Here is a 19,899-nt window from a genome sequence, read left to right on the forward strand (position 1 = left end):
CCTTAATGACTTTTATTCTCATCATTGTGCAGTTTTAACAGATACTATTTCCCTTTTCTGTTGAAATAGTTTTGTGTTTGCTTTTATTTAAAGTGATCTGGATCCTCTGCAAGCCCCCCAGTGGTCTGTCAGAGTCAGAAAAGCAGACAATCCTCAGTGTATGTTGGGTAAGTAGTTAGAGACTAATTTTCATTACACCTCTCTAAAATCTGCTTGTCCTCAAGAAGTAGACATCTATTATCATGCCAATAATGACTTACTATTAAAGCTGTTTGTTTTACAATGAGACATAAATACCTGTGTTTTTTTTATATCCTCTAGGTGATTTTGTTACTGAGTTTTTTAGACTTTGCCGCCGTAAAGAGTCTACCGATGAGCTCCTGGGGAAATCAGCATTTGAGGAGAATGGAAAAGGTAATCATTGGTGTTTTATACTGATCATATTTCTGGTAATCTGTCCAGAATCTTCTAGGTAATAGGTGATGTCTGCAGAATTCTCTAGGATTCTCGGAGACCTTGACCGAATCCTCTGTGTCTTCAAAGCTCTCAGAGGTTCTAGGTAAACTGGACGGAATCCTCTAGGTGATAGGTGATGTCTGCTGAGTTTTCTAGAGATCTAGGTAATCTGGACGGAATCTTCTGTGTCTGCAGAGTTCTCTAGGGTTCTAGGTAAACTGGACGGAATCTTCTGTGTCTGCAGAGTTCTCTAGGGTTCTAGGTAAACTGGACGGAATCTTCTGTGTCTGCAGAGTTCTCTAGGGTTCTAGGTAAACTGGACGGAATCTTCTGTGTTTGCAGAGTTCTCTAGTGTTCTAGGTAAACTGGACGGAATCTAATTGGTGATAGGTGATGTCTGCAGAGTTTTCTAGAGTTCTAGGTAAACTGGACGGAATCTTCTGTGTCTGCAGAGTTCTCTAGGGTTCTAGGTAAACTGAACAGAACCTTCTGTGTCTGCAGAGTTCTCTAGGGTTCTAGGTAAACTGAACAGAACCTTCTGTGTCTGCAGAGTTCTCTAGGGTTCTAGGTAAACTGGACGGAATCTTCTGTGTCTGTAGAGTTCTCTAGGGTTCTAGGTAAACTGGACAGAATCTTCTAGGTGATAGGTGATGAGAGCCTGATTCATTAAGGAAACTTAAGCAAAAGTAAGTAAGTAAGGCAAAAAACCATGTTGCATTGGAAGGGAGGTAAATTTAAAATGTGATGGCAAATTTATATTTGGGATAGGGCATGTCCTAGATCAACTTTCAAAGTTTCAGTGTACAAATAAGCTATCAAGCAACTGTGTGCTACATGAAAAAAACAGACAGTATTTTCCTTATGTGCAAAATAATAAACTAATTTGCACCCCTTGCATTTCAACATGGTTTTGTCTAGAAAACTTGGGTAAGAAAACTTACTAAAATTTTTTTGCTTAACTCTCCTTAATGAAATGACCCATAGTGTGTACATGTAAAAAAAACAAACGGTTATATTCTAACGTAATATTATTACAAATACTTAGCTGGCTCTTGTTAATCTGAGTCTGGAGATGACGACCTCTCCTTGCAGAGCCCAGTATCGCCTCTTTCCTGTCTAGTTAGATCAGCGGAGTTCAATGGCGCTTAATGTGGGGCGTTTCATCTCAGCCATGTAGCGGCCCCTGCCCCAAGGGAAAGACGCGCTGTGGGCTTCTATAGTTCAGCAGCTTGTCCAGCATATCCGTCTCATGCCTACAGCGGCTTACGAGACTGGTCTAAATCTTCGTTACCCCCCTCAAAAGGGGAGTCTCCAAGAGGGCCAGGGATGTGGGAGCCTTAGGACCACACTGTGTCCCCTAGCTCCTTGGGGTGGGGCCTTTAATTATAAACCCCTCCCATCAAATCCAAGAGTAAATAAAACATAAAAACAATAAAAGAGACATAAAATAGATAAAATAAATAAATGTTGGGATATTTGGCCTCAGTCTCTGCCTGGGTTTATAATGATAGAGGGACAATATTACACTTCATCTTAGCTAAAAGGGTGAGGGGTATGTTGGTTCAAAGTCACCTTTAGTATTTTATCATTCCAGGTGTTAAAAATCCCGACCCATTTAATCTACTTTGCTATCTGTTAATTTCTGTATTTATTTCCTTCCTCTTCCTGTTAGTATTTCATGTTTAATAGCCGTTAGATCATATGCAAATGAGACAGATTCATCAGGCATTATAGAAGTTCGAAAAAAGAAAAATGGTCTCTGCTCTTGCGGATTTGTGAAGAGTAATGAAAGGGTAATTGCTAAAGTCAAGTAGGCAAATTCTTGTTTGATGTTTTAAAGAAACCACTTTGGTTGTTATGCGGAGTGACAGGTTCACTTAAAAAACTCAGAGAGAACAAAAGATGTTTTCTGGGGGTGACCTATCCCCTCGCAGAATAATGCAAAGATTCCGTGTCAAAGGGCACGGTATACAAGCACAGTTAATTAGCTCATTTGCATATACCTACCCAGAGTGCAGTTCTGTAATATGATAATAAAAGAATCTCTGTTTTTTTTTATTTTATTAGGAAGATGTGAGGATTTGCAGTGAGGCAGAAGGATCCGGTTGCTAAGCAGCATCTTGCAAATCTCTCTAAATTAATACTTCTATGCAGTCAGGCTCAGCATTCATTGTCCTTTTGTATTCCCTGACTTCTAGACGCAGCCGATATCAGCCAGGCTCTATCCAAGCTGACCGAACCAGCCCCGGTTCCCATACACAAGTTGTCCGTCACCGGCATGGTCAGCAGCGCCAGGAAAAAGATCCGCAAGCACAGAGGGACCGACGAGTCCCCGTTACACAGCGACGTCCTGAACGCCATCCTGTTTGTAGGTCCCGCGCTGAACTTTTTCCATTTGTTTGTTTGATTTATTTATTTATTTGTTTCTGACATATTCTCCACATGACCTTAATTTAACGAATTCATCTTAGCAGCTAATACATGTGTTAATTAGGAGGTGCTGCAGTGTTGCTTGAGTGTGAATTAATCATATCTGTTGTTTACCTTGTTAACGGTTCAGCCTCCTGAATATATCGTGCGTGTCATGGCGTTAGAAACGCTTCTCCCTGCTCCTGAAACCTGACAAGTGCGTAATAGGGTTATTTTTACCCCTGCACATCGGTTATAACTACAAGAGCTAATTACGGAAAATAAAGGAGCATTTAAAATATAAAATCATGAAGCACGTGCTTAGTTTTGATACCATTGTATCATTGCAAGAGTGTCATCGGGGGCAGTTGCCCGTCTTGCCAGTATTTTCTTGGGCAGCTACAGGTCAACTGACCACAAGGTCATGGCAGTATGTATCATAATAGGTCATTTGTGTTGCAGAGCTTGCAATCTATGGTCCTCTAGATTGAGAGGGTTCCCACCTCCTGGTTTGTGTATGAGTTGTCGAAAAGGTCAGCAGCGCCTTACAATGGGGAGTAGAACCCCCAACCCCCACTGCGAGTACTTCAAAAGAACTTTGGAACCAGCCACATATTTTAGACCTTAAAAATCTGGATAATTGGGGTTGGAGGGATTGAAAAGTGGGGAGAGTAGATGGGTTGTTGAAGGCAGATCTGGTCCACCAAGGTCTGGAGGTCTCGGAGAATGTGGCGGTTCCACAGGTATAGTCAGGTAAAGGGGCTTCAGTGAGGGGGATGGGTGCCATGATAAAATCTTGTCCTAGGTGATGATGCAGCTTGATGGGAGAGACAAGTATATACATTGACTTCTTGGTGCCATACTCATCAATCAGTGTATCTTATAGGAATTGGTTTTAGATGATTTATTTTTCTTTTAGAGACAATATTTTACAATTGGGTATTGTAGTGAAGGGAATTGTTCTCACACATAAACATAGCACCAACAAGCTATAATTGGACTCACAATATATAATATATGTAACATTAGACAGATGTAATATATACATTCATGTCTTCCTATTGCTTGTTATGTATTGGTCTGCAGTTCCTGTTCCCAGATGCAAAGTCCCTGGATGGAGCAGAGACCAGAACCAGCGGATCTAGCGGAGATATCGCAGCCCAGGCAGACGCTGAGGATTATGTGAGTCATGTTATAGTGATGGTATAGCTGGTGGGGTAATATATTGTAGCCCCTGATCCTATGCCAACCATTATCACCCATTGCTTCTGCATTTACCACTCATGGTGATCAGCTGGATTCAGTCATTGCTTTTTTGTAAAAAGAAAGATGATTATCAATAAACTATAAAGATAATAGAACCAGACCCCTCCAGAACATATTTTTTCTTTAGGTTTTAAATCACTCCAATGTGTCCTAGTCCTAGTTGCAGAAATCTTCTATCCTTTCCAATTGGTGCTTTTCTCAGATTTGCTTTAAATGTCATTTGATCTTCACGATGAAGCTCTTGACTTGTAATACACCAGTCAACTGCGGGACCTCTTGCAGACAGATTGCTTTCTTTTGAAACCAGTTCATACATTGCACTTGTACACAGGTTGGATTTCAATCATTTCATTATGTGACCCCCTGAAGACTATTAATGGCAACAAGCTGTATTTCATTGTATTTTACCAAAATGGGTGAATATTTATGACGTCAATTGTTTAGATTGTGTGTTGTTTAAATTTGACATTAAAGAGTATTTTGTTTTGGTCAGTGATGAGATATTGCGGGGGTAAATATTTAGTATAGCCCCTGTGAGTGTATATCTATAAGCAATTGTCATTGTGTCTTTGTACAATCATTTTGCTTTCAGTCTGTATTTCAATGGGGCAAAGAAGCTTTTACTGAATACGTAACACGATCAGCACTTGTGAAACAATTCTCTTCGATGCTTTCATAAATTTCCCTCCAGCAGCATTAATTATTGAAATGAAACTCCCAAATCTTACACTGCCCAAAATCTCCATCTAACAATGATTATTACTTATTTCAGACTTTAGGATCATTGGCTACAAAGCCCCCTCCTCTAAAATGCTAATCTCTCTTTTAAATGGTCTCATGTTCTCTTTCCTCCTCCTAGATACACACTTCTAGGGAAGACGTTAGAGAGAGATGTCCGATCATTTCTGGAGACATTGGGTTATGTATTAGCTCGTGTTCCCCTAATTCTAAAATACAAGTTGTCTTTATTAAACCACAAATGGCATAAAATACACAAATATAAACATAAGCATTTCAGCGGTTTATCAAAGCTGAGTCATTGAGATAAATCTTTGTTCGGGAAGGAAGATATTCTTCCTATGCATGGCATAGGTTTTGTCTGTAGACCTATTGAAAGACACTGCAGCCAGCTAACGTATGCAGAAAACGTTGTTTATATTTAGGGTTAGTGAGACTTTAACAGTAGTCTTTGTGGATCCAACCATTAGTATATTGTCCCTATGAGATTACCACAATATACATCCAATTTTTACCAATTCTGCTTTATCAACGTTTGACAACTTATGACTATGTCTAATTAGAGATCATAATTATGTCTAGTGCAGGACTTGGGATAAAATGAACCCACCCTATATACTATTGTCAATAATATCACACTATGTGTTACTAATGTATATTTTTGACCACTACTTTTAAAAAAATTGCCTTTCTGAGAATCGATAACATAATTTCCACATTTTGTTGAACTCTCCCTTCCTGGTTTATATAAAATGCAGCAAAGTGAAGTGTGGGTTCTTGCAGCCAATGTATGATACAGTACCACTACCCACCAGTAGAGGGCCACCAGGTTTAATTTTGATGTAACTTCAAACCTCTTATTATCGATTAATAAGCCGTTATTGATACAGCGCCTGCATATTAATCGGTGCTTTCCAGAGAAGATTTCATCATTCGCCTCAGCCCCAAGTGGAGCTTGCCATCTATATTCCCTAGCACACACACGTACGTTAATATCATTATAAGCCAATTAACCTACCAGTATGTCTTTGTCTTTGACCAATAGAACAGCTATAATGCACAAGAAATGTATGTATTAAATCTGTGTTTGGTTTTTGGGTGCTCTCCTGCTTTCTGCTCTGCAGGATTGTGATACCCCCGAGGAAATGGACATGGTGTAAAATGTGAAATCGTCAATTCCCAGTACTGTATAATATCATTGCAGGACCAGCCCATCCATTAATGACATTATTAAATATATAATGAGAGTAGACATCATGTGTCACATTTGTACTAATGTACAGAAGACAGTTGAGGTGCTAATAACATTAATACCCAAAAAGTAACAATAGGACCGACCATAATGTGCCCACGTAACAGTCACTAACGTCATCATCAGCAAAACGATAAAACCTATTTGGCTTCCCCCCCCCATCCCATTAATCCCAGCACCCCCTCCTGCCCCAGGCAATCCTGCCCAGTCATTTTTTTCCAGTACCTTCTTGTTTGGTTTAATATGTTGCACTAGAAATCTCCGAGCAGCACGAGTGAGTGAATCCGCTGCAGGTCGTCCTCAGCTATGCTTAATATTTTCTCATTAAATATAATGTCAATCATTCTCACTACTGCGATAGGCAAATTTACTGGCCTCCAAATCACTGCGATTGTCCCCTTCTCCAATATCCCTCCCAATAAACATAGTGATGAGGAGGTCCGGTACGACTTAGGTAGTTAGGACAATGTAAGGTACGTAAGCATTAAGGTCTTAAATATAGTCTCCTTTTCCATTAACACATCTGGATACCTTTATATTGGTCTGAGATATCGATTTCCAAGTCTCTCATGGATGTGATTGGGCCTTCAGTATAGTGAAGAGCGCCCCCTATCTGGTGGTTTCTAATTACAGCCTCTGTAGTTGAGGCTGAAGGCCTGAGATCTTTCCATTAGTGCTTCTTTGTGTATTTAATTTACATTGGTGGAATTGGACCTTTATATGCGCTTTCCCGTATAGAGTGCGCTTTTGTGGTGCAAAAACCCCACATCATTGGCTCCTCCGAGGACATCTAATAATCAGGTTGTTTTGGGGGGGGGGGGGGGAAATGATGTCTAGAGCCAGTTGGGGAACACCCTACAAAATGAGCAATGTCCAACCTTCCGAAGAGCATTTCTGTGCCTAGAACATACTTGTCAGTGAACACCTACAATCTACATTCCTGCAATAGGAGCATATATATAATTGTATAGAATATACGTAATTACAGCTTTTATCTTGTACTCCACTATCTTGTTGACAATGTTTTTAGCCGATCTTATTTTTGTTTCTTATAAAAGCTTATAATCGCCCAGAGTAGATGATTTTCATGGCATTACTGACGATTATCCACAAGGTAAAGTGATGGAGGAGGATACTGTTGCTTTAAGCGAGAGCGATTTTTTTTTATTTTTGCTGGAGCCTGGTTCAGAAATTCTGCATATTCCAAGCCATCTGTCCCTGGCTATTAGACGAACTCATTTGTAATGCAACAATGCTCAAATTATTGTAAAGTGCTTGAATTATGTATGCCGGGTTGTAATTGTTTCCCTCTGTGCAGAACCTGTACAGCCAGCTAAAGTCCGCACCGTCAGACAGCCTGACCTACAAACTGGCGCTGTGCCTCTGTATGGTCAACTTCTACCACGGAGGGGTGCGAGGGCTGGCACATTTGTGGCAGGAGTTCGTGCTGGAGATGCGCTACCGGTGGAGAACAATTATCTCATTCCAGGGTAGGTATTGTCAGCAATAACATAATGGCTTTTTTCTGCTTCACATTAAGAGGTATTCCTGAATCCCCAATTATGTGTGGTTTATTTTCTCTTTATTTGTCTATAAATAGGCAGTGCGACATATGGGCTCATGTTTTTCAGAAGCAAGAATCTTAGTTCTCTTCCAAGCCTCATGTCACTGCAGACATATGGAGTGCGAACACTTTCCACCACTAGAGGGCAGAATAAGAGCTAATGCCGTGACTCCTTTCCCTCTGATAGTTAAAGGGTGACTTCACTGAAAATGATGTTGCCTAATTAAAATCATTATCCTGGGTACAACAGTTTAGTGGAATATTTCCAGGTATTTAAAATAGGACTTCTGCCTGAAATGGTCTGCTTAAAATGCAGAAACACACTGTTGATGCCACTTAAGCAGAAAGGTCCATAAGGATTCTTATATATTCAACATATATCGGTTTTGATTGGACTAGTCCTTTAGCACATCTCTTCTACTCTACGGGAGCTGCCATATATTCTGTCCATGGCTGGGGTAGAATTTAAATATTAGCCTTTGATTCCAACTCCGCATCCGATGGGCAAATTATAACGGTAATTGTAGATTTCTTGGTTGTGGTCACCAAACAATAGCTTTGTCAAAAGAACATTTCAATAACATTTAATTATTGTTTTTCAGCAGAAAAAAACAATATAAATCACAGCGAACAGTGTTGATTTTTTCATAATATTACTTGGCCTAACCTCATCACACGCTTGTGTGTTCTGATGATCCAGCCGATAAACTGTTTTTTTTTGTTTGTTATTTTTTAAATGTAATTCTTTTATTTTTTCATAGGGCATGTGACAGATTTGACAGAGTATTGTTTTTATGGCGTATTTGAAAAGGACATAGATTCTTAAATTGTACCCGTCCCCCACATAGTGTTGGGGCAAATATTACTTTATGTGGGTTGACCCAATATTCAGTCTATTATTTCACTAGAAACTAGCAACATCACTGAGGCACGAGGCATGATGTACCTCATGCTGTATTGATGCAACTAGCTCTCCCTCTCTCCTCTCCCTTTCTCTCTCTCTCCTCTCCCTTTCTCTCTCCTCTCCTCTCCTTTTCTCTCTCTCTCCCCCTCTCCCTCTCCCCCTCTCTCCCCCTCTCCCTCTCCCCCTCTCTCCCCCTCTCCCTCTCCCCCCCTCCCCCTCTTCCTCTCTCTCTCCCTCCCTCTCTCCCCCTCTCTCTCCCCCCCTCCCTCTCTCCCCCTCTCTCTCTCCCCCTCCCTCTCTCCCCCTCTCTCTCTCCCCCTCTCTCTCTCCCCCTCTCTCTCTCCCCCTCTCTCTCTCCCCCTCTCTCTCTCCCCCTCTCTCTCTCCCCCTCCCCCTCTCCCTTTCCCCCTCCCCCTCTCCCTTTCCCCCTCTCCCTCTCCCTCTCCCTCTCTCCCCCTCTCCCTCTCTCCCCCTCTCCCTCTCCCCCACTCTCCCTCTCCTCTCCCCCACTCTCCCTCTCCTCTCCCCCCCCCTCTCTCCCCCCTCTCCCCCCCCTCTCTCTCCCCCCTCTCCCCCCCCTCTCTCTCCCCCTCTCTCTCCTCTCTCCCCCTCTCTCTCCTCTCTCCCCCTCTCCCCCTCTCTCTCCTCTCTCCCCTCTCTCCCCCTCTTGTTCCATCCCTCTCTCTCTCTCTCTCTCTCTCTCTCTCCATCCCTCTCTCTCTCTCTCCATCCCTCTCTCTCTCTCTCCATCCCTCTCTCTCTCTCTCCATCCCCCTCTCTCTCTCTCTCTCCATCCCTCTCTCTCTCTCTCTCCATCCCTCTCTCTCTCTCTCTCTCCCTCCCCCTTTCTCCTTCTCTCTCTCCCTCTCCCCCTCCCTCTCTCCCTCCCTCTCTCTCCTTCTCTCTCTCCCTCTCTCTCTCTCCCTCCCTCTCTCCCTCCCTCTCTCCCTCCCTCTCTCTCTCCCTCCCTCCCTCTCTCTCTCTCTCTCTCTCTCCCTCCCTCTCTCTCTCTCTCTCCCTCTCCCCTTCTTCCTCTCCCCCTCTCTCTCTCCCTCTCTCCCCTCTCTCTCTCTCCCTCTCTCTCTCTCCCTCTCACTCCCTCTCTCTCTCCCTCACCTGGATGTTATGGCAGTTACACCTTTGCCGATAAGGTACAATATTAGCCAGACACCGTATGGTGACTACTGTATCACTACAGGACTCCATTAAAATATAGCACTGAAGCTTTGCCTCTCGCGGCTCTCCTTTGGTCTCAATCATGCGAGCGTTAGCTCACGTGGCTGAACAGCTGACGATGGGGGTGACTGTTAGTGAGAATTTGCGTTTCTCCAGCAGGAATTCGGACTCAAACCCGACGCAGCCCAAGGGTGTAATTAAAGTACACGGCTTTCTCATTTTTGGAGTTTGGGGGGGAGGGGGGCGAAATAAAATTATTAAAGTTTATTTTGACAGTTGACCAATCAAACTTCTTTTTTGTGCCACATTTTTCTACAAAATAATCACAGTTTGGTTTTGGTATTGAAATAAATGTAAAACATAACCATAATTATTTCACAAATCCATAAAATATATCTGTGTGGTTTTTATACCATATTTCGTGTTTCCTAGGTTAAGTAATGGACCGCCAGACCTGAAGTGCTGCTTACTTCACCAGAAGCTCCAGGTATATGTTTACATTTGTCGTGTGGTTGTGCTCTGTCTTGGAGGCGACTACCAACGTCACAATAAATTTTGATAATAAATGTATATCGGTCTTCCTGCCCTTCAGATGTTGAACTGCTGCATTGAGAGGAAGAAGGCGAGAGATGGCAGCAAGAAGGGGGGTATTCCCGCCTGCACCTCTGATTCCACCCTGAGCAGCGCGGGCAACGAGACGTGGAATGCCGCAGAGTCGGAGAAAAGCAAGTACGACGTGGGGAAATCTTGGGACTCCTGGAGCGACAGTGAGGAGGAATTCTTCGAGTGTCACAGTGATACGGAGGAAATGAAAGACAACGGACAGGAAGCTGCACGGAAATTGTCAGCCAAAGAGGACGCCAAGGAGCCCTCTGCGTTAAGACCCGACGGCCGCTTACACCAGTCTGGAAATCTGACCTTGTTAAACACTGGAGAACCTTTGTACATTCCAGTCACACAGGTAAAACTATTATTTATTAATCAATATATAGCGCTGTACGCAGTATGTTCAGATGCAGTTTACCTGCACATTCCATATTAAACTCTAGTGTTTGGTGTCACTTCCTTGTGACCTTGGACATAAACATGTACAAGGTCACAAGTAGCTGAGATCTCCGATGGGAGCACCAAGCTGACAGCAAGTGATTCCGATTGGAGAAGTGTTCGGCACTGCAGACTGACGTCATCGAGACGTCTGTCAATAGAAATTTAAAGCGCCAATGTCAGGTTAAGTGTTGAAACGCTTAACCTTAGGGTTCCCCACATTGCCGCTTTAAATTTCTATTGACAGATGTTGCGATGACATCAGTCTGCAGTGCCGAACACTTCTCCAATCGGAATCACTTTCTGTCAGCACGGTGCTCCCATCGGAGACCTCCAGCGTCGGGTTGAAGGTAAGTCTGTTTATTTTTCAATCGGTTTTTCATCATTTCGGATTTTCTTTGTGGGGCTTCTCCGTGTCGGAATAGTGGTAATCGTAAAAACGATATCCACCGGTTTAATGCTTAATAAATCATCTTCTGAATACCATATACCAGTATTGAGTATAATCTAAAAGAAATTAAATATTCTGGTTGTTTAACACGTAATCAGATAAATTAAAGAACTACAAAATATTTGACACTTTTTATGGCTGCAAAATGGCTTTTTTTGCCTAATAGGAGTTTCTGTTGTAACACTTTTGAAAGAGCCATTTTACGCCTGATATTATATTTAAGAGAAAAGCAATTTGCTACTAGGTGTAATTTCATCATCATATAGCATGGGAATTATTACATGTTCCTGTATGCTACATGATTTATTTTAATATTGGATTTGCTTTGAAACCAGAGTAGCAATAAACCCGGTTTCGGTTAATCCCATATAATATATGGTACCAACTGCATGACATTATAAATGCATGAATGAGGCACCCTTGACGCTGGGATGCAGGCTTAAATGTTTTGATCAAAATATAACCCAATACCTCATGTTTTCATTTTGCTAGATACACACAGATAGGCAGTGTTAGGGACAAGCTCTGACAACAACTGTCTTTTTGTTGTTGATTTGCTTTGTTTAGGTTTAATGAAACGTCTAAAGTCAGCATGGTACCGGAGTTTTGTAGTCTGGTCTGTGTTATCTTGGGGGTCACAGGTCATTAGCGGTTATCTTTGCAATAATCCGGTCGCTGTCAGTCATATTGTGATTCTAACTAGGTGTGGGGCAGTGCACACTGTATATTGAGAGAGTTGCCCTATATCACTGCTGATATGGATGGCCAACTTAACACAGATACAATCATATACAGTCAGGACATGTCAGACGTTACATTATGTTGTTAGATCTGTTCCTTTCTAACCTTTCAGTAAGGTTCACATTGTTGGAAACATTGGATAAAACTTCAATCCTTTAATACTTCTGTACATAAGATATGTTTATTGACATTTTAATTCCAGTCGCATTGGGTCATGTACCCCACAATCACTCTGACATAGGGAGCCGTGTGATTAAGAAAAACATCATTTAAAGGGCTTTCTATTAATGTTAGTATTTCCCTTACTTTTTCATGATATCTTGTGTTAAAGTAGATGAGATCTATTTGCTAAAAAAAAAAAAAAACAACAAAAAAACCCAATTCAGCCTAAAGTGTATTTTCAGATTTGGGTGGAACTATTCTTTAAGAACAGCAATGGGTTGGCCAAGAAAATAGAACACAAGGGGGTAGATTTATCAAAAGGGAAATCGAATGGTGGAGATGTTGCCCATAGCAGATTCTAGTGATCTTTTATTTAGAACGTATGTTTACTCTAAAGCAAGAGATACAGATAAAATGTTAAAATTTGGATGCAGAGCACAATCTCCTGGGAGGAGGCTGCAACGTGTCTCTTTGATGCGGTTGCAGGACAGACTCTGCTAGGTTGGTCCTATGTTTTGAAGAGATAAAGATCACGTTTTGCTCGTTTGGATCAGAGCTTTTTATTTTTGTATTTCTCTCATGGCTTATTGCTGTGCGGAGACCTTTATGGGCCCTGAGCCCATGAACCCTCTGAGGATTCGATGGCCAGGGGGAAAACCTTGGTAGACCCCCAGGGTCTATATGTACCGAGCCCAGGCTATAAAAAAAATAAAGCAAGAAAAAAACTGCAACTTCAACTGCTGTGGAACTACAAGTCCCAGCATTCCTTGCCAGTCAAGGGCTTCCATAAAAGCTAGATAGCCACAGATAACTGAAGCCTAATTTACATTTACCTATCGGAAGGTGTTACTCGCTACATTTTAAACCTTGATTTCATTAGTTAACAGAAAATTAAATACACATTTTCCAGATGGATTTCTATGACAGCTTCCAATCTTCTTACACATGTAGCTCATTTTATTACCTGCAGGTGAAATTAGTAATATAAAAAAATCCAGGATTCTTCTAAGTGACAAAAGACCTTGTTTCGGAGTATTAATTAAGCGGCTTTGTGATTAATGTACTTCTGGAACATGAACAGCTACACACAGACATCATTTGATCACAATATAAATCCTCTATTCAGTTACAGACATTCCATTATATCTCTGGAGAGACAGAAGTGATGTACTTGGATTTTTTTTTCCCCTACCGATGTGACTTTACAGAATCTATTGTGACAATTTGTATTGTGTGTTAAATACAGTCATCTAACAGTTACCAGACAATGAGAAAGTTTCTTGACGCTCACTCAGAAATGATTCAATAAACGGTCACTGAGAAATCTTCTCTATATACTCCGTGTTCTGTAATGATTTGCACAGAATACAGGTTCCGGAACTGATAATTTCTATATAGATCAGAATAGAACTTTGCGAATCTTCTCATTCAGAACGTTGCACTTTACTTTCAACTTTTCAACCATTCCAAGATTTATTTTTATATGGTTAACGCCTCTAACCAGAGCGACAGGTATGAAAAGCCTCTTCCCACGTTCACAAATCTACAATGCTGTGACAGATTGTAAGGTGTTTGTCACTGTACATCAGCTTATCATCTATATCGCTGGAGGCTAAGGGTTGTCTACCTTCAATTAGAGTTTGTGATGTTTCATTAAGTGTCTAAAATAGAAAAAACTAATAATAAGGCATATTCCTTATGACCATTCACAATCCTTAATTATTGGGGTACAATACAAGTTGCACATTTTCTGCTATTATAAGTCACATTGAATATTACAGCACCGATGACAACAGTTGTTTGGCGCGCGCGCAGATCAAGCGCTCTACGGCACTCGCTCAGTTATGGCACGCGGTCAGTTCAAACGCGGCATTGCGAATCTGATGTGCTAGTGGACATCACGGATATATTCAGGGGTCTACTGGGTTTGTCCAAAAATTGGCAACCCCTTTAAGCACCGGCAATAACCTTCAGTTTACTTAGAAAAATAATAATAATAATTTTGTTAGTGCTTGTGTATATTGATTAGGTGCTGGTGATATTTGTTTATGTAATGTTATAGCTATAATGAATAGATACTGTTTGTGAATGAGCAACGTGTATGAATACTGCTCGCTTGTAAAATGACACGTGACCATCAGAATTCATTCACCTTGTCCACTTAGGACTTTGTTTAGTTTGTTCTTGAAGCAACAACAAGGTTTACACTGCTTGCGTTTATTAAAATTGTGTGAGAAATGATATTGAATATAATGTACTAACTGATGCCGGATGAGGCTCCAACTTGGCACCTTTAGCTCCCGGTTTCCTCCCTCTCCTCTCCCTTACAGTCCCCCCATCCTCAATCTCTCCCCAGACAGTTCTGTGTCTTGCCTTCCTGCCACTAGGTACTGAGACTCCTTTCTAAAGCATGGCGGCAGCTAATAAGGAAATATTTGCAGCTCTGCGTCATTCAGTAATGCCACAGTATTAAAGGATAGTTATATTGCCGTATCGTAATGTTTTATTACTGCGATATTACTAGATTGCCCAACCCTAGCCCCTACTGTCAGCGCTTACCGAGCAGTTGGTATGCAAGCTTTCATAGTAACTTCTATGTTTAGATGGTATTTGACAGAACGCCCCCTGCGTTTCCCATCCATGTTCTTATATACAGGGAGCAACATATCCAATCCCAGCCACACTCAGAGGAGTGCAATGAAACACCTGCGCATTGCAAAGCTGTAATTGGAGCTGATAATCAGTGGAGGGACCTTAATCTATTCTGACATTAGTTTTGTCGACAACCACCTTTCCTACATCGAGGCTGCTGTCGGTCCATTTGATCCTAATTCTTTTTATTTGTAAATTCACGTTTGTTACTTTACTAAAATGTGTTGTTTCGACGGGTCGTCTGCTCATGTGTTGTTTTTGGGAATTGCCATTCACTGAGAAACCGTCAGACACCCAGATCTCTATGTGGGGAGAGAGAGAGGTAGATATTTTCTTTGAACTGTGAAATTCTGTGATTTTTTTTTTCTTCTTCCAATAACTATTTAAAGCCACAGCAGCGGGAGGTTGCTTTTGAGTGTCCTTGAAGCAAGGTACAAAGAATAATGTTAAGCTAATTGCTCCTGTTCACAGCATTGGTTCTACCACATTGGTAAATGGAATCCTCAATTCTGGATGATCCTGCCTTCATTACAGAACAGCTACAACAAGATGATTATTCCATGGAAGAGATAGGAAGGGTCTGCGGACACACCGGATGCAGCTATTTTTGCGAACCGAACCAATATTCCTGGTTAAAGTTTATCAAACCTTCGAAAAAGGAAAAATGGAGATGTTGCCTATAGCAACCAATCAGATTTTAGCTATCATTTATCTAGTACATTCCACAAATTGTTAGCTGGAATCTGATTGGTTGATGTGGGTGTCAGTTGTGCTTTAAGCAAAGAAAACAAAAATATTCTATGCCTAAAATTCAAATGTTCTTTCTATGGCGACAACGTCCTTGTAAATTTCATCAGCTTTTAAAATGTACAGCAAATCCCTTCGTCCTCATTTTCTTTAACATTAATGAAAGCGTTAAGTTCCGTATCTGCTTCCATTTAATGCCGCTGAAATTAACAGCAGGGGAAACAAATGAGCATCTTCAAGCGCTTCTTGTCAAATTTGTTGACTTGTGTTTGTACAAAGACGTTCGATAATCTCAAACATTTTATGTCTTGTGCGTGTAATTGGCTCCAGCCATTGTCCAAAATAATTTACTTGATCGGTCCCTTCTAATTTGACAGTGGAGTCTGCTTTAAGTGGCGGAATTACAGGGCGATCATTTTCTATTTATTATTACACTGTCTGGAAACTGTTTATGTAAAGATTCACTAACAAATAAAATAAAAAAATTGCAGCTTTTAGTGTCTGCGCTGAAATGCATTAGAAAACAGGGATTTAAGAGAAAATTATCCCTTTATTGTATATATTTCTCCTATAGAAGAGCGCCTTGGAGCTGATCATTATACGTTTGTATCTTACACCAGGGTTGGAGAACCTAGAACAGTCACGTTTCCTAATAGGTGCCTGCGTCTATGTCGCATTTACTTGAACATGCCCTTATTGTAGTTGGTGTACGTTTGTACGCATCCTGCCTCTCCCATTCTGCCTCTCGCGTTGCCCGGCTGCGCACATTGCCAGCCACTATGGTAGGAATCTCCGTTCGTTTTTACACACTCCACTGTGGGGTGCGAGAAAAAACGAGCGGATATTCCCGTTAACATTGGTTTCATGTCTCTCCGTGGACATTCCAGAGACACATCGCGCTAAAGTGAATCTCCCCTATAAGCGTAAGGAGTCCTATACGCAAGATGCGACTCTACATACAGACTCAAGCGTCACAGTATATGTGAGGCCCTCTATGAATAAACCTCCTGCCTGCGACTAGTAGAACTGAGCCCCCCCGGCACCCCTACCACTGTTTCCAATGCTCCCACCCCCCAATAGTCATGGTTCCTTGTCCAGAAGTAATATCCTGGAGGACGTTATCATTGTCTATATATAATGTGTATCTGCAGCAACATTTCTGTTATTTCCTGGTAGAGGTTCGGTTGTCTGAGCTTCGCTGTATTGTTTCACCTATAGGATCACGCAAAGTCCTCCGATCACCTCTGCCAGTCAGGTCACACAACTCTGTCTCTCGTTTAATTCTGTGGTCAGAATGAAATATGTTTGTTTCCTGGTGCTCTTTTTGCGTGGGTGCGAGGCCTGTTTAGCAGACTCAGAAGTTTGATAAACACAGTAAACATGTATTATAAGCACCCCCTCGAAACCTAATGGCTTCACACAGTCTCTGCTCCTTCATAATCATCCGTGTTCCTGTGCTTTTCGGCAGCACACCACAGCAAGAGGTAATCAGTCCCTATTTACAACTGGCTCAGAAGCGAAAACTTTCCCCACGCCATCGCTGAGGCCATGCTGAGTCTGATTGTTTATCTGTGGCCACCGCAGCACATTCTCCATATTAAAATATCAACTTCTGGTTCCTTTCCTGCATGCAGCTCTGCCCTGATAGTCTGCAGACAGTTCTTGTCTGATTCTGTCAGCTCCTGCTTGAGTTCTCTTAATGCGACCTGGTCCTCGGATATGTTCACAACAGGTTAGATCCTGGGGAACGTTCACACTGCCTGTACTGTTTGTCGTCTGTGCTCTTTATTTTGTCTCAATTAGAAATAATTGCCATAAAAATGTAGTAGAAATAAATAAGGATAATTACAACACATTAAAACTTTATATAAGCAAAACCTCTCTATACCTTTTAAGTGATAAATGGCCAACATATACTAATTTATATCACTTTTATTTTTTGCTAACTTGTAGCTGCCATGATCGTATCCGTTTATGTGGGCGATACAAAATACTACAATAACGGGAATGCTCTCATGACGAGAAATAGCGCCTACAAAGTTAAATACCCCTGATATAAAGGGACTATTTGATATCTGAGTGCTTAAGCTTCAGCCTTGAGTGAGACGACCTGAAAATAAGTTGGATATCTGAACATGTACATAGGTGCGTTTGACACCACAATCCCCCAGCATCCGTTTAACCAGAGTCTCGCGATCCCTACGTTTAGATGCTAGGATTGGCTTCGTGTTGGCTCAGACCCTTCTGAGCTGAAATATTCTGTGTCGCTGTCAACATTGTCATTTCTGGTTACAGATGGTTGTGTCCCTTCCCACTTTGTCTCCTGGGTTGTGGTGTCCCTTGTTTGAAACAATTTATAAAATAGCAGGAGATTTGCAGAGGGGGGGTTTCCACACCACGCCGCCAGTGGGCGTGACCAGCATGCATGGGGTCGTGGCTATAATTTTAGACAGTGCTTGGCTGCTCTCCAATTTCTTCCTATCCCCATAATATACTTGGGCAATGCTGCGTGCACTACTGTTAGGTGCACGCAGCTCCCTCTTTTCGAGCAGAGCCGTGTGAAGCGGGGGCAGGGTCCAGCCACCTCAATTATACAGTGCCCCAGGCTTGGAGGGGGTTTCCAGGCACTAGAAACCCCCCCCCCCCCCCTTTCCCTTGGTTTGCCTATGAATAGGTGATTTTACCCTAGTCAAAAGTGTCCAAAAATGAAAATGTTTGAAGTTGTTAAACATTATATTACTGTGCCTTTTTTTTTTTTTTTTAAATCTTCCCTACTTCTGGTTTACATTTGTAGAGCATTTAACACAGACAATGTGATCAAGGTGAACAGGGGCAGGGGTGATTCATTTGACAAAGAGGGTTTCTGTTGGAATTCTGTGTAGTGATTGTGTGTAGAACAAGAGGCTGGAGTGGAACTCATTATGTATTTATGAGGGATGGGTCACTGGCCAGTTACATTAGTACAGACATTTAATGCTTTATCTGTGTGGTTATATCATTCACGGGCAACCTAATACACTTCGGGGGGCTGCATGGTGCCGCCCTCTAACCTGACTTAATCTCAGTAATAAGGTAAAACAATACATTTAATGAAAGATACTGACATCTATCTGTAATAACATATCAGCAGGTATTATAAGCTATAACAACCAAATCTAACAATAAAACAAGGAGGAGTTTGTGGCCACATAAGAAGGCTCAGACGGCCGCTTGTTTCTCATGACTGCACTAAAGTCTTTATACGGACATGTAGTGGGGATGAACTTGCAAGTTGTGTTGGGCGTCTGGATGACCTTGTGCAACTGGCCTCCTGGACGGCTCGTCACTGCTGGGCCATCCAATGACATCTCGCGTACACCAAGGAAGGTCATTGGCTGACCCACTTATCCCCCTAACAAGTCATATTCTGAGCTTGGAATTGATGTGTTAGGATGAGACCGCCCACGATGCAATAATTGGCCACTTTGGTAAAAACAAAAACAAACCCTCATTGGCCAACCAAGTCTGTATACCAATGTACCAGTTCTTGGAATACCCGTCAGCTCCATGTGTATAGTATAAATGCCTGGATCTAAGAGACCTCCCGCTCTCATACACTGGGATATATTGTCCTCATATTCTGGGCAGCACGGTGGCTCAGTGGTTAGCACTTCTGCCTCACAGCGCTTGGGTCATGAGTTTGATTCCCGACCACGACCTTATCTGTGTGGAGTTTGTATCTTCTCCCCGTGTTTGCGTGAATTTCCTCCTCTTAATTGTTTTAAATTGCATTACTTTATTCGCACTGTTGTCCACCCTACATGAAAAACTCTTTCAATTAAATGTTTCCTGAATCAATTTTTTTTTTCTTTTTGTATAAACTAATTTTTGGAAACATTTTAAACATCTTCCACCCTAGAAGTGAAACGGGCTTTTAACAGCCGCCTGGTGCTTTGCGTGAGTCTGACAGCGCTTTTAAAACAAAAATATGTTTATTACAAGCTGCCTCTCTGTTCTTGCATCACAGATTTTTGCTTTCCTTAGAATAAAAATGTGTTTCTGGAGCATTAATGTATTCTTACAACCCCAGCCATGAATATTAATCTGCTGTAGAGGTTTACAGCCGGCTCAGCCGTTGTAACAATAGATGGAGCCGGTGTTAACATCCTGCTGTGTTTTTAGGAAGAGGAACCCCCCTCGGTGTCCCTTCCGTGGCTAATTCCCCACTCGGACTACAGCAATTACAACTCGTCATACCGTTTTTTCTTGTGCGAGATTCGCAGGAGTGAATAATCACTGTGATCTAGATGGTAGGTGACAATCCCTCGCTCTGTCACCCTGCTTGATGTTTTGTGTGG

General features: G+C 41.9%; 2 protein-coding genes across 2 annotated transcripts in view; one reads left to right on the forward strand and one right to left on the reverse strand.

Annotated features, from left to right (window-relative positions):
* The window catches only part of R3HDM1 (R3H domain containing 1), a 255,260-nt gene that overhangs the window by 27,499 nt on the left and 207,862 nt on the right, over nt 1-19,899 (reverse strand).
* RAB3GAP1 (RAB3 GTPase activating protein catalytic subunit 1) overlaps nt 1-19,899 on the forward strand; it is a 60,508-nt gene that overhangs the window by 13,995 nt on the left and 26,614 nt on the right. The window contains 8 exon segments of the mRNA XM_075180565.1: nt 94-167; nt 322-414; nt 2,655-2,824; nt 3,952-4,047; nt 7,440-7,587; nt 7,590-7,611; nt 10,198-10,252; nt 10,358-10,726. Coding sequence (XP_075036666.1) covers nt 94-167; nt 322-414; nt 2,655-2,824; nt 3,952-4,047; nt 7,440-7,587; nt 7,590-7,611; nt 10,198-10,252; nt 10,358-10,726 — 1,027 coding nt within the window.

Source organism: Mixophyes fleayi, chromosome 7 (assembly GCF_038048845.1).
Source record: "Mixophyes fleayi isolate aMixFle1 chromosome 7, aMixFle1.hap1, whole genome shotgun sequence".
NCBI lineage: Eukaryota > Metazoa > Chordata > Amphibia > Anura > Limnodynastidae > Mixophyes > Mixophyes fleayi.